Source organism: Dasypus novemcinctus, chromosome 12 (genome assembly GCF_030445035.2).
Source record: "Dasypus novemcinctus isolate mDasNov1 chromosome 12, mDasNov1.1.hap2, whole genome shotgun sequence".
Classification (NCBI taxonomy): Eukaryota; Metazoa; Chordata; class Mammalia; order Cingulata; family Dasypodidae; genus Dasypus; species Dasypus novemcinctus.
Genome location: NC_080684.1, coordinates 47,948,061 through 47,961,850, shown reverse-complemented (window position 1 = coordinate 47,961,850; position 13,790 = coordinate 47,948,061). Strand labels below are relative to the sequence as shown.

General features: G+C 41.8%; 1 protein-coding gene across 31 annotated transcripts in view; it reads left to right on the top strand.

Annotated features, from left to right (window-relative positions):
• GRIP1 (glutamate receptor interacting protein 1) overlaps positions 1 to 13,790 on the top strand; it is a 746,896-nt gene that overhangs the window by 659,940 nt on the left and 73,166 nt on the right. For all 31 annotated transcript variants that reach the window (XM_071218929.1, XM_071218930.1, XM_058308390.2 and 28 more), the window contains 2 exons: positions 4,339 to 4,525; positions 5,113 to 5,258. In XM_071218929.1, the coding sequence (XP_071075030.1) occupies positions 4,339 to 4,525; positions 5,113 to 5,258 (333 nt within the window). The remainder of the gene's footprint in view (positions 1 to 4,338; positions 4,526 to 5,112; positions 5,259 to 13,790) is intronic.

The following is a 13,790-nucleotide window of genomic DNA, read 5'->3' as shown; positions in this document are numbered from 1 at the left end:
CTTTTTTATTCTTTCATAGTGAAGATGTTAAACAGCTGACTTCATAGTCTAAAAACATTTTTAACATAGAATTAAGTAGCCCAAAACTATACCAAATTAATATTTCATATGGAAAAATTGTATTAATGTGAACATATAAAAAGATTCACAGAAAGTATTCCGTTGAAGTCCAAAAAGCTTTACCTAAAAGGTGGAGTGGAAATAATCTGCCAAATAGGTGATGGTCTAATATTATACTCCTTCCTGCTATGCATTATAACTGGAAAGAAGTGCAACTCTACAGATTCTTACTCACAGGGAGGTATCTCCTAATAGTTTTGTGCTACTGATAGCAAAAAGTATGATCTGAACAGCAAAGTACACACATCAAAAAGCCATACTAGAAAACATGATCTGAATTAAAATGCAGTAGTCCGTGTATCAGACCTTAGAGGCATAGGCCACCCACCTGTAAAAAGCTTACGGTTGAAGTTACCTTCACCCCTCACTTTAGGCTGCTTTAGCCTTGGTGACAGTTATACTACTGAGACAAAATGATGGTACTTTTTAAGGATGAGAAGTAGATCTTTCCTTACTCCTCCTAGACAAATGATCTATCTCACTTTCCCCACCCTGTCAGTTTCAATGCTGGAGTAATATACTATGGTTGAAAAGCTTGGGTTCTAAGGAATGGATTCTCTTCCTGGTGGTAACTCACCAGTATCTATATAAAGTATTGATTCCAAAAAAAAAGGTGGGGGGGGGGAATGTAGATGATATCACAAGACTTGATTATTCATTGAACGTTCCAGGCACTAGATTCAAAGATTAAAATATCTGGTCCCAACCTAAGACAGACAAGCAAACGAAAACCTGATAAATGCTAAAATAGGACCTTGTAGTAGAGGAAATATAGAATGGAAATGTAGAAAAGAAATACTTAACTCTGTCTGCATAAGTCAGGGAAGGAGTTAGTACCAAAGAAAATTTAAGGTAAGGAAAGGACATTGTAAACACAAGTGAAGGGCCAAAGAGTCAGAGAGCACAGGATAGAAAGATGCAGAGGTGTGAAAGCAGGACTGGAGCCCTGGTACTTGATGGCAGAATGGAGGAACACGAGCCTGGATGGGTAGGAGAAAATGAACTCGTGAAAGACCCTATGTGCTCTGCTAAGGAGTGAAGACTTTTTTCCTTAGAAAATAGCCGTTGAAAGATGATTCTAATGTGGGGATGACATTCGACTATTAGAAAGGACACTCTGGCATCAATTTGGAGGATGTTAGCATAAGATAATGGGCAAGGACCGTGCTTAGAAGTCTACACAGTATTCTCTACTAGTGATGATGACAGCCCACTCTAAGTGGGTGGATAAATGGAGAATTCATCATGAAAGAGACTTCTAGTAATAATATGTAGGAAAAATTGAGTATGGGAAGACTCAGCAGAAGTATGGGTATTAGAACAATTGTGATGAAAAGTAAAGAAAACCTGAATTAAGATATGGACAGTGAAAAAAGAAAAGAGGTTTTATACAGGTATATTTCAGTGGTCATCCTGAAAAGACTTAGCAATTCCTTAAATTTATGTTGTTAATGTGGGGAATTGTGGGAAGGGGAGGGTGTGGGGCATATGGGAATCCCTTATATTTTTTATGTATCTAAAACTTCTTTAAAAATTAAAAAAACTTATTTTTAAAGAAGCAATGTTAAAGAAAAAAGGGAAAAAATAAAAGATAATTCAGAGTTGTGAGCCAAAGTCTGCTTTGAGATTTCAAGTCTGGTGGACTGTAAGCATGATGTTCCCATTAATAGAAATGGTAGTGACAGTGAGGAAGCAAAGAGGATTAAGTCAATTTTGCAAATGCTGGGTTTGAGGAATCAGTGGAACTTCTTTGTGTGGGGGATATTAGCAGATAAGGAAATTTAATACTGGAACTTTAGAGACATAAGAGAGAGATTTAAGAAGATACATGCAGAGATCATATTAGAAAGCTTACAAGTGAATGAGGGAAAGTCTGAGAATGAGAGTAGATAAGACTTTGGACAGAACCATAGCTACTCTGCGTTAGGCATTCAGAAGGGGGCAAAGGACCTGGCATGGGCTGAAAAAGAATCTAAGAACAGAGCTTCACCAAAATCACAGAGGAATTTCAGAATGGGACGGTCACTGGAGCCAATTGGTTAGAGCAGATGAGGCCTAACTGGCAGCACCCGGAAGTCATCAGCAACCATCAGAGCAATTTCAGCAGAGAGTGAAGGGAAAGCCAAGTTTTAAGCAGTTAGGGAATCAGTACACATCTCTAGACATAGGTGAGAAAGCTAGAGGAATGAATAGGAAAATTGGAAAAGCAGCAAGAGAGGAAGTTTGTATGGCACAAAATCAGAGGGCATGGCAAGAAATAGTATCAAGAACACTAAAAGGAGGAATTAACCTTGAAATGGAAAGAAAGATACACTCCAGAATCAAGAAAGAAGGAGGAGAGAACAGATGTGATATAGAGACACTGAGGCTGAGAAGAGACAGTTGGATATTTTTAGTCTCGTAGGGAATGAGGTAAAGAGTAAAGGGTGACCCTTATAAAGGTAGAAACATTTAAGATGGATGCTCTGAGAAATTGGATAAGGTATCAAAAAGTTACAAAACAAAAGAGTGCAGGGCCCAACAGAGAATAATGTAAATTTGTAGAGCCTTTCTCTAGCATCCTTTGGCAACAGCGGTGGAGAAAGTTGACTGTGCAGTACCAGAATATAGAGTATTAGAGTACCCAAAGGAAAAAAAATCACATGAGTTGTGAAGTCTCTGATACTAGCACTTGCGTACTTGAAATGGTCACCTTGGGGTCCAGGCGGAATGTGGAGGGAAATGAAGTCAGTGGAAGGCAGTGGGTGAAAATGGTTTACAAATTGTGTTTTCCAGATTCTCACTTGGTGGGGGTGCAGACTCAGGGGTTTCCAATTCCTCCTTCAAATGCAGTAGCTCTTGAAGGGGAAATTTTCATTAAAAGGGGAAACAGCTATTGCTAAAAATATTACTTGAAAACCATTAGACCAGGAAATGAGAGAGAATGGGACTAGAAGTCGTAAAGAGAGCAACGTGAACTTGGAAAGGTGGCTAATCAGATGTACGTGATCAGACGAGAATTCAGATATTAAGAGCTTGGAGACCCACTGTTCTGAGGAAGAAGGCATACAACACTCTAGCAGGGAGCTGGAGTGGAGCAGAATTGCTGGTACCCGGCATCGGGAGAGCTGAAGAACAGAAAGCCAGCATGTTAGGACGCTATCGCCATGGCCTCAGGATGCTAAGCCCAAGGAAAGGCAGCAGGTTAGAGGAGGTAGGCTAAGAGTCGTATCGAGAAGTCAGTGAGTAAACTGAGGGATTTTTGCCATTCAGAAGACTATGAGTTTGAGGATGAGATGTAGGGGGAATAAGTACAGATATGGATTTTAAAAAGGAGACACCTGAGGTAAAAGCACCACATGTGGGAAGCAAGGATTATTTTATTTATACTCTTCTTGCTCCTTGCCCTTGCCTCGCATAGGGGGAAGTAAAGGAAAATGGCTTCTGCTGAAGAGGATTTCAATTAAAGTAAGGGCCAGAAGACCCACTGGGAGGAAGTGAGGGTCCAGCCTAGATGCTGCAGCCGGAGTTGCTCACGGAGAGCAAAGACTACAGGGAGTCAGTAGGCGGGGCCGACGGTATCCAGGAGTGAAGCAGCCCCTCCCTGGCCTGGGCTGGGAATGCAAACCAGAGAGAGATGTGTGCCTGGGTCTTAGATGATTATCGGAGGGATGAAGGAAACAGAGGCTCCAAGGTAGGCCGGTGAGCCGGTGGGAAAGAATAAGGACTCGAGACCAAATTTCAGAGTAAGCAAAACACAGAGTTTAAACAACTCCATCATGCCAGCCAAACGTTCAGGGCCCAGAATCAGCTCTCTGCTGGAGGGGCCAGACTTAGACTAATGGAGTCTTCAAAGATGAAGAACAGATTGCTTGTTTTTAAAAAGTCAATAAGGCTTAGGTGCAAAAAGCTAAAGTGGAAAAGACATTAGCCCAAAGAGCCCTATTCCTTTTTACTAGTTAGGATACAAGGCCAGGCCTGAAACCGAGGAACCCTAACCAAGGCCCTCCTCTTCCCACAGCCCCGAGACTCACCCTGGGTTGGGGGAGCGGGGAGGGAGTTACACTAGTGTTGTGGCTGGAATGTGACAAATATTGGGAGATGACTTCTCTTGTTCCTCTACCTGAACTTTTTGCCAATGACCTTTTTTTTCAGAGACACGATATGTTTCGGGAGTGTGCTGATATTCCTCATGCTATTCCACCCTAAAGCCATTCTTTTGTGTGTTTGTTCCCCTAGTGTCCTTAGCCTCTAGCACGGTCGGCTTGGCTGGGCAGGTCGTGCACACAGAAACCACAGAGGTTGTGCTGACAGCAGATCCTGTCACAGGGTTTGGGATACAGCTCCAGGGAAGTGTGTTTGCCACGGAGACTCTTTCTTCTCCACCTCTGATTTCCTATATTGAAGCTGACAGTCCAGCAGAGAGGTGAGACACTTTCTTTCACAGCATCTTTTCCTGCTCACATTTCTGGTGCTGGCTATCCGTGAATGGCTAATAAAGTATAAAACAGTGCTCAATGCAGGAAATGCAGGCAGTAATGAACTCTGTTCTGACAAAAAAATTTTTATGTTCTTGACCAGGTCTGAGAAGAACAGCAAGCACGGATGCCTTTATCTAGCAAATTTTGTCCATCAGGGGACTAGAGGCTTTATTAATTAAGAAGGAGAAAATCCATTTTAAAAAATCTCTGAAGTTCAAATTTTAATAATTTCTATGCCATGGGGAATACACATTCATCATTACTATACGTTGGTTCAGGCCAGATGATAACAAAAACCATGGTGCTGAATTATTAATTGCTTCTCTTGGATAATTAAGGATTCCCTTGCTTACATGAAATGCAAGAGTACAAGATACTGATTGCAGTTGGCCTAATATGATGCCCATATCATTGAATAAACAAGACCAAATGGTTCTGCTATTTTGCCAGGATCAACTAATGTAGATTTGATAACCTCAACTTGATAACTTAAAATCTATCTACAACCTCTAACATGTGGTTCTAAATTTAGATGTGGGGTGCTACAAATTGGAGACAGAGTGATGGCAATTAACGGAATTCCAACTGAAGACAGCACCTTTGAGGAAGCCAATCAGCTTCTCCGAGATTCTTCCATCACTAGCAAGGTCACACTGGAAATTGAGTTTGATGTTGCAGGTATGATCATATAATCTCAAGGCAGAGGCAGAGTTAGGGAGGACTGCATGTGAATTGTATTTATTATCTGGCAGAGGGAACTATTTTTTTTTACATGTAGAACATGTTTTTGTTAAGGAGGTTTGGAGTGTCGTTTTGAACTGAGCATTGTTTTTGTATTATTCATTAAAATGTCACCACAAGAACAAGTGAAAATAAATGTGACAAATTGAATAAGTAATAGCCACTATAGAAGTGATAAAAACAAATCATGTGACCATATTCTTCTTGACTGTCCCCTGTATGCTAAGGAAACCTTATTCTTCAGTCACAGAGACAGCAAATCCTCCTTGTCCCTTCCCACAGTGTCATTACTCTGCAAAGAACACATGAAAGTTCTGCAGGGAGCAGTGAGAATTCATTAGGTGGGTTGATACAAGCCAAGTAGGTAAATATTTATTCTGTAGCTAACAGGTGGGCAGGTTTTAGAGGTTGGTGATAGTTCCTATTTAAGAAAGCTGTCTTCACACAGTGAAATACTATCCCACAGCCCTTACAAGTCAGTAGATGTGCCTTTGGACATAAGGAGCTCATTATCTCAACAAATATTTACTGAGACTTTACCATATGCAAAGGTAAAAGGGGAAGAAAAAAAAAATCCTTGTCCTAATGCAACTTATATGGAGCAGCACAGAAAGGTAACAATTAAGAAATATCAGACAGTGATAAGAGCATTAAGGAAAATGAGGAAGATAAGGGGCTCGAAAATGGCTGTGGGGGAGCTATTTTTGTTGGATGCCTCTCTTAGGAAGAGACATTTGAGCTGAGATTTGAAGGTTGAGAAGGAGCCAGCCATGCAAGGCTCTGGGGGGAGAGCACTCCAGACCGAGGCAGCAGCCAATGTGAAGGACGGGAGCCAGAATAATATGCTCAGTGTATTGGAGGAACAGCAAAAAGGGCTGTGCCTGGAGAGTATATTAGGGTGCTTGCGGTGGCGGGAGTGGGGTTTGTATTCGGAGATGGGTTTGGAAGGTTTGGACAGGGCCATGTTGTGCAATGCCTTGTAAAGAATTTAGATTATACCTGAAGTGTAATGATGACATGGAGCATTTTATGCAGAGGAGTGCGATAATCTGATGAATGTTTTTAAAAGATCCTTTCAAAGAGTAAAGACATAAGAGCAGACACAGAAAAAACAAAGTTATGGCAGCTGGACAAGTGAGGGATGATGGGTAGCCTAGATGGCAATGCTAGAGGTGATGGCAAATATTGAAATTGCAGGTCATAGTTTGCAGCAGGGCTTCCAGAACTTGTGTATGGATTAGATGCAGAGAGTGAGGGAAAAGGAAGCACGGGTGACCCCTGAGGGCCCGAAGATGAGCAGTTGGATAGATAGTGATGTCTTTAACTGAGAATACTGGAGGACTGGGAATTGGGGACTGACAAAAGAGTTCTATTTTAGGCATGAATAGGCAACTTTGCTGCAAATGCCAGGGAAAAAAAGAGGAGCACATCCATTCCTTAATTCAAAAGACAATTACCAAGCACCAGTTACTGAGTGCTACCAATTAGCGACAAGAAAGAACTGGTAATAAAAATGAACCTTTAAAAAAAAGAAAGAAAGAGAAACAGATGTGGCTCAACTGATTGGGCTCCTGTCTACCATATAGGAGGTCCATGGTTCAATGCCCAGGACCTCCTGGTGAAGCAAGCTGGCCCACGCTGTGTGGTGGCCCATGCAGGGAATGTCACCCTGCACAGTGTGCCACCCAGCATGGGAATGCCATCCTGCACAAGAAGGCCACCCCACACAGGAGTGCTGGCTGACACGGAGAGCTGGCACAGCAAGATGACACAGCAAGAGACACAGAGGAGAGAAAATAAGATGACGTAGCAGAACAGGGAGCAGAGGTAGTGCAACAGAGTAATCACCTCTCTCCCACTCCAGAAGTTCTCCCATAATCAGTTCTCGGAGCCACCTAATGAGAATACAAACAGACACAGAAGAATATCCAACAAAATAGACACAGAGAGCAGACAATGGGGTTGGGGAGGGATAAATAAAAATAAATCTTTAAAAAAAAACCAACGGTGATAAGAAATTGACTTCTGAATTTCTGTTGCCAGTGGAATGCAGAAGGAATGTCCAGGGGACTTGAGGCAATACATCCTGGAGCCCAGCACTAGGGGTCTGGGCTAGAGAAGGACCGAAGAGTTACCACATGTTGGTGATTCTTGAAGTCCCTGGAATGAAGGAAACCACTAGGGGAAGAATTCGGGGTAAGAAGAGGACTGAGGGAGAACTCTGCCTGACAAATACTGAGATTTAAAGGGAAAAGATGCTGGCAAAGGTAATGAAGAGATGCTCCATGACAAGTAGGAGAACCAAGAGAAGGTGACATCTTGGAAGCCAAGGAAAGTGTTTCAAGACAAAAGTCATGAGCAGTAGTGTAAAGGTGCAGAGAATTCAAGTAGCATAAGACAGGAAATGTCCATCAGGTTTGGCAATTTGGAAGGAAGACATTGGTTACCTTACCTTGCCTGAGTAGTTGATTTTCTTTTTTTTGGCAGGGGGAGCAAAAGTCAGATTCCAATGAGCAGATAAGTGAATGAAGGGTGGAGAAGTTCAGACAACAAGTATAGCTTATTGTTTTTCTATTGGGAAATTTAGCTTTAGATGAAAGGAGATGTTACACAGATAAAGGGGATTCAGAGTTAAGAGGGGTTTTATTTTGTTTTGTTATATTGTATTATTAAGCGTAGAGAGAATTGAGTCTGTTTGAGGCCTACAGTCAAAGGATAAAAGAGATAACTGATGAATTGAGATCCTCACAGGAATGAGAGGTAGATAATTAGTCTGCATTAGAAGGTGGAAGACCTCTTCCTATACATTTGAATCATAGGAGATGAGAATATAAACACGTTTTTAACTGTGTTTAGGAAGTTTGTGCAGGAACTGTCAAACAAGGGTGAAGACTCGGGTCAGGAGCTTCGGGGAGTTGAAAGAGTGGTGAAGCTAGTGGAGGACATGAATAAGGACACCGACCAGAAGCAGGCCAAGGGGTTTTCAAGCTGAGCGGCTGTGTTAGTCAGACAAAGGGGCGCTGATGCAAAATGCCACAAGTCTGTTGGCTTTTTTTTTTTAAAGATTTATATTTATTTATTTCTCTCCCCTTCCTCTCCATTGTCTGCTGTCTGTGTCCATTTGCTGTGTGTTCTTCTGTGTCTGCTTGTATTGTCAGGCAGCACCAGGAAACTGTGTCTCTTTTTGTTACATCATCTTGCTGTGTCAGCTCTCCATGTATGTAGTGCCACTCCTGGGGGGGCTGTGCTTTTTTCACCTGGGCGGCTCTCCTTGTGGGATGCACTCCTTGTGCGTGGGGCTCCCCTACGCGGGGGACACCCCTGCGTGGCACAGCACTCCTTGCACGCAGAAGCACTGTGTGTGGGCCAGCTTACCACACGGGTCAGGAGGCCTTGGGTTTCAAACCCTGGACCCTCCATATGGTAGGCAGATGCTCTATCAGGTGAGCCACGTCTCCTTCCTTCTGTTGGCTTTTATAAAGGGTATTTATTTGGGGTAGAAGCTTACAGTTACCAGCCTATAAGGCATAAGTTACTTCCCTCACCAAAGTTTTTTGCCATGTGTTGGAGCAAGGTAGCTTCCGACATCTGCCAGGGTTCAGGCTTCCTGGGTTCCTCTCTTCCCAGGGCTTGCTTCTCTCTGGGCTCAGGGTTCCTCTCTTCCCAGGGCTTGCTTCTCTCTGGGCTCAGGGTTCCTCTCTTCCCAGGTCTTGCTTCTCTCTGGGCTCAGGGTTCCTCTCTTCCCAGGGCTTGCTTCTCTCCAGGCTCAGGGTTCCTTTCTTCCCAGGGCTTGCTTCTTTTTCCTCACCACCAAGCTCCTCTGTATGCTTACTTCCCAGGGCTCCAGCTCAAGACTCCAGCATCAAAACTCCAACATCAAAACTCCAACTTCCAAACTCCAGCTCTGTTCTTTGCCATGTCTTTTATCTTTGAGTCCCTACCCACCAACACCCTACTGATGTGGCCCAATCAAAGCCTTAATCATAATTTAATCACATCCATGTACAGACCAGTTTACAAACATAATCCAAGATTTCTTTTTGGAATCCATCAATACATCACATTGCCACAGTAACCAAACAAAAAGAAGCTCTAAATTTGTAACAGTGTAACCCTGCACGGTGAAGTTTTTTTGTTTGTTTTGTTTTTTTCAGGAGTCCTTAACTGTCCAAGAATAAAAGTAAAGAAAACAGATGAGCAGATTAAACCAAAAATTGGGATATCCAGGCAAGGTCCAATAGGAGAGGAGTCAAGGAGGTTCAAAGTGCTATTGGGAAAGCAGAGGAATAATTATGTTAATATCAAAATAAATAACTTGATACTATTTATCACATGCTTACTCTGTGCCATGTATTTTCTAAGCATTGCATTATCTCAGTCCTTATAACAGCAATGGGATAGGTTAATATTATATCCATGTTATAGATGAGAAAATTGAGGCACACATAGTTAATGATAAAGCTGCAATTTTAACCCTGGCAGTCTCACTCCAAAGGCTACATCTAATTCCTACACTATACTGCCTGTTGTTTGAAAAAGTCTAAGCTGGGAAGGGATGGAAATCAATGAAGGAATAGCCTGATAGACTGGGAGGAAAGAGAGGACTTGAGGAACCAGAGGTCACAGGAAGGAAATGAATATATACAGAGAAAGGAAATGAGAGAGCAAAATGCGAGGAGATTGGGATCAAAGTGGCATGATAGAGTTTAGGATCTCAGAGAAGGTCTATGCTGAGAGTGTGATGACTGTAGTGAGTTGATGAAGTAAAGGTGAGTGGAGGGACAGATCATTCAGCCAGCAGAGGTCTCGAATTGGGAATGCAGTGTGATGGAAGGACCATCCCACAGTGAAAACCTTCAGAATGATGGCAGGACTGGGTATGAAGAAGAGGGTGAGCTGGATACACCTGACATGCCATGTACATTCCCTTCTAAGAACCTTGCAAACCCTGTTTCTCTGCATGGAAGGTTCTTTATGGACCCCGTCTGGAATTTGCTTGCTCAATTCAGTCAGGCCTTTGCTCAGATGTCACCTGCTCAGAGAAGTCCTCCCTGGCCATCGATCACTTTCTACCCTCTTGTCTAGGTGTATGTTTCTTTATAGTCCTTCTCCTGCCCAGAGGTTATGTATTTATATGCTTGTTGTCTCAGTTCTCCTGTAGAAAATCTATGATGGCAGGGACTTTGTGCCTTTTGGTCACAAATATATGCCAAGTGCCCAATAGTGCTTGGAGTGTAGAAGGCCCTCAGTCAATTGTTGGTGAATGAAATGAATCAAGTGCCACAGATCTCCTAAGGGATTAGAATAAGGATGTTTGGTTTGCATCAAGAACTGACATTCTCGTTTCCCAGGAGCTCCTGGTCTCCCAATGCTGCATGTTTCCACACATCTGCTCCATTTGTCTCTCTGTAGACAGATTTTCTCTTTTTATTGTATGTAATTTCCTCTCCCTGACTTTATATCCTTTCCTTTTTTAAGTGCTCAGCCAGAACCAACCAGTTCTAATCGCTAATTCCCAGTGAAAATAATCTCATTGGCCCAGCTAGGTTTGGCATCCTCCCCTTCTAGTCAGCTCTGGCCAAGCAGGAATCAGGTGGAAGGTTCCTGTAAGGACAAATCAGGTGGCCACGAGGGAATGATATTCAAAGAAGCCTGTGCAGAACCCCAAAAGGTAATTTCTACAATCACAGAGCATTAGGGGTGGACATTGGATTCTAAGGAATCTTAGAATCCATTACCGTTAATTGTTTAGGAAAGGGGAAACAGGCTTGGGTTGGGAAACTCAAGGTCAGAGAGCAAAGTGAATGGCAGAGTCCAGATTTGCTGACTGTTTCCTGTCTTCTCCATATCACAGAACACTGCCTCTTCACTCCAAAGAGGTGTTTGATTTACTAGCACGAGACTATTGGCCATGGGGGATGGTTCTCAACTACTGACCTTCTTTGTTCTATTGGGGTAGGGGTGGAGGAGAGCAATCCTGAACTCTGCCCATTAAATGCCAGGAGCACCCCCACATCCACCCTGTCGTGATGATCAAAAGTATCTCCAAACATTACCAAATGCTCCTGGCAGCAAAATATGCCCCTTATTGAGCACTGAATTAGAGTAAAACAAAGCACCCAAGTATATAACTAAATGCAGTGGAAATTCTAAAAAGAGGAGTGTAAAACAAAAGCACCCAAGTATATAACTAAATGCAGTGGAAATTCTAAAAAGAGGAGTTCACTGTGGGCTCTAACCCTTTCATCCATTTACCATACTTTTCCTGCCAAACCCTTTTCTGAAACCCAGTTCCATGTATTTTTCATCATTCAAATGACCACCACAGTTTGGCCTTCTCCATAAGCAGTATCTAAATATTTGTTTGTGCTATAAGTGCATTTTTATTTTATGTGTATCCTCAGTATTCATTGTTTTCGTTATATACTTAATGTATATGTGTATTTTATTATTTGTTGCTTTCATATCTTAGGTTTCAGCTTCTAGAAAAATAGGAACTATGTCTATTAAAACCATCTTGTTCAGAACACAGCGTACTTGGTAAGGGCCAGGCTGAAGGGAGTGTAAACTCACACACCCCCTCCCCCACCCTCATTTTCATTTCAGGATTATCCTGGACTGTTCTAGAAATCACCAATGCATTTTAAATATATTGAAATTGTCTAGAATGGAGCCAGAAAAAAATATATATATCCCCATTCTGTAATTCCCAACTCCCTTGCTCATAGCAGACGTGACTAATTGATCCCAGACACAGCATCAGAATTCCAATAAAGCATTCCGTTGCCAGTCTACTGGAATCTATTGGAATCAGAAACATCTTTTTTAGTCACTCAAGAACTAGAGACATGGGTAGGGAATCTTTGGATTTAAGCTGTTTCAAGACTGCTCTGTCCTTGTTAACTTATTCCTAATTGTCTGAATACCAGCCATCCATTTCCAAGACTCCTTCTTGGAAATATATCTAGATATTAACTCCCAAACCATAGGGTCTCAGAAATAAACTATCTTTATTTGGTAAATACTTTAAATTACAAAGTTCAGCTTCAAGTTTGAAATCTCTTTAAATAGGTGTTACTATACAAACAAAGTCATGGTAACATTAATATAATTTTTTTTGAAAGTTTAAGGTACTCATAATCCTCTCTCTCTAATATATCAAAGTTTATTTATTTTTAAATTTTATTTATTTATTTTTCCCCTTCCCCTCCTCCTGCCCTGCTGTTTTTTCTTTTTGTTGTCTGTGTTGTCTTCTCTTCTCATTTTCTCTCCTCTAGGATTCACCGGGATTCAATCCCGAAGACTCCTGATGTGGAGAGAGGGTCACTGTCAGTTGCACAACCTCAGTTCTTGGTTTTTGCTGTGCTTCACCTTGACTCTCCCCTTGTCTCTCTTTTGTTGTATCATCATCTTGCTGCATGACTCACTTGTGCAGGCACTCATACTCACCACATGGCCATTTGCCCAGGCACTGGCTCACCACACAGGCGCTCAGTGCTCACTTGCATGGGCACTGGCTCGCTGTTCAGGCACTCATGTGGGCACTGGGTTACCATGCAGGCACTTGCATGGGCACTGATTTGCTGCGTGGGCATTTCTCTTCTTCTTTTTCACCAGGAGGCTCAGAGATCGAACCCAGGTCCTCCCATATGGTAGGCGGAAGCTCTATCACTTGAGCCACATCCGCTTTCCTATCAAAGTTTATTTTTAAAACTGTCTTTGCTTGGTGAAAAACAAAATTAAAAAGGCTTGTATCAAATATTTTTACAAAACATTAATAAAACTTAAATTTTATAGCATTTGTATAATTTACATTCTCCCTTGTTCAACACTGTCTTTTACATGCCAGTCTACAATTGATATCATGAATATTTGAAGTTTCTGCTTTGATTCTGAAGTTATTTTGTTGGGAAAAAAAAAACACAGCTTTGTTCTAGAAAGAAGTCCCAGTGCAAATCCTATCAAATGGGTATTAGCCATTAGCACTAGAAACTGCAATGGGCTTTTCTGAGTGAGCAAACATTAAATATTTACAGTCACCCCCTGAAAAGTCCTTAATTTTTTAGATCTCTCGAGTGTGTGTCCAGGGTGATGGATTATGATTTGGTTGTCTCTTATTCTGCCAACAATGAATAATTCAGGCAGAAAAGCAGACCAATTGGAAGGAAGGAGGAAGCTTTCACTTACCCAAATGTGTTTTTAATTATAGTATTAACAAAGATGAAGAAAAAGCAGGGAAGCACAAAATAAGCACATGGATTCTAACAAAATAAACATCCTTTGTTCTCAGATTCCATTTATTTCCTCTATGTCTACTGTTTTCCCAACTATTCTCCTCTTTACTCGCATTTCGTTAAGAAACTCCAAGTTAAATGTGCCTTTGCAATGAAACCAAATAATTTTATGAAAGACCTGCCAAATGTAAAATCAATCATGTTGGCATTTAAAGATTAAAACGAAGCCACAGCT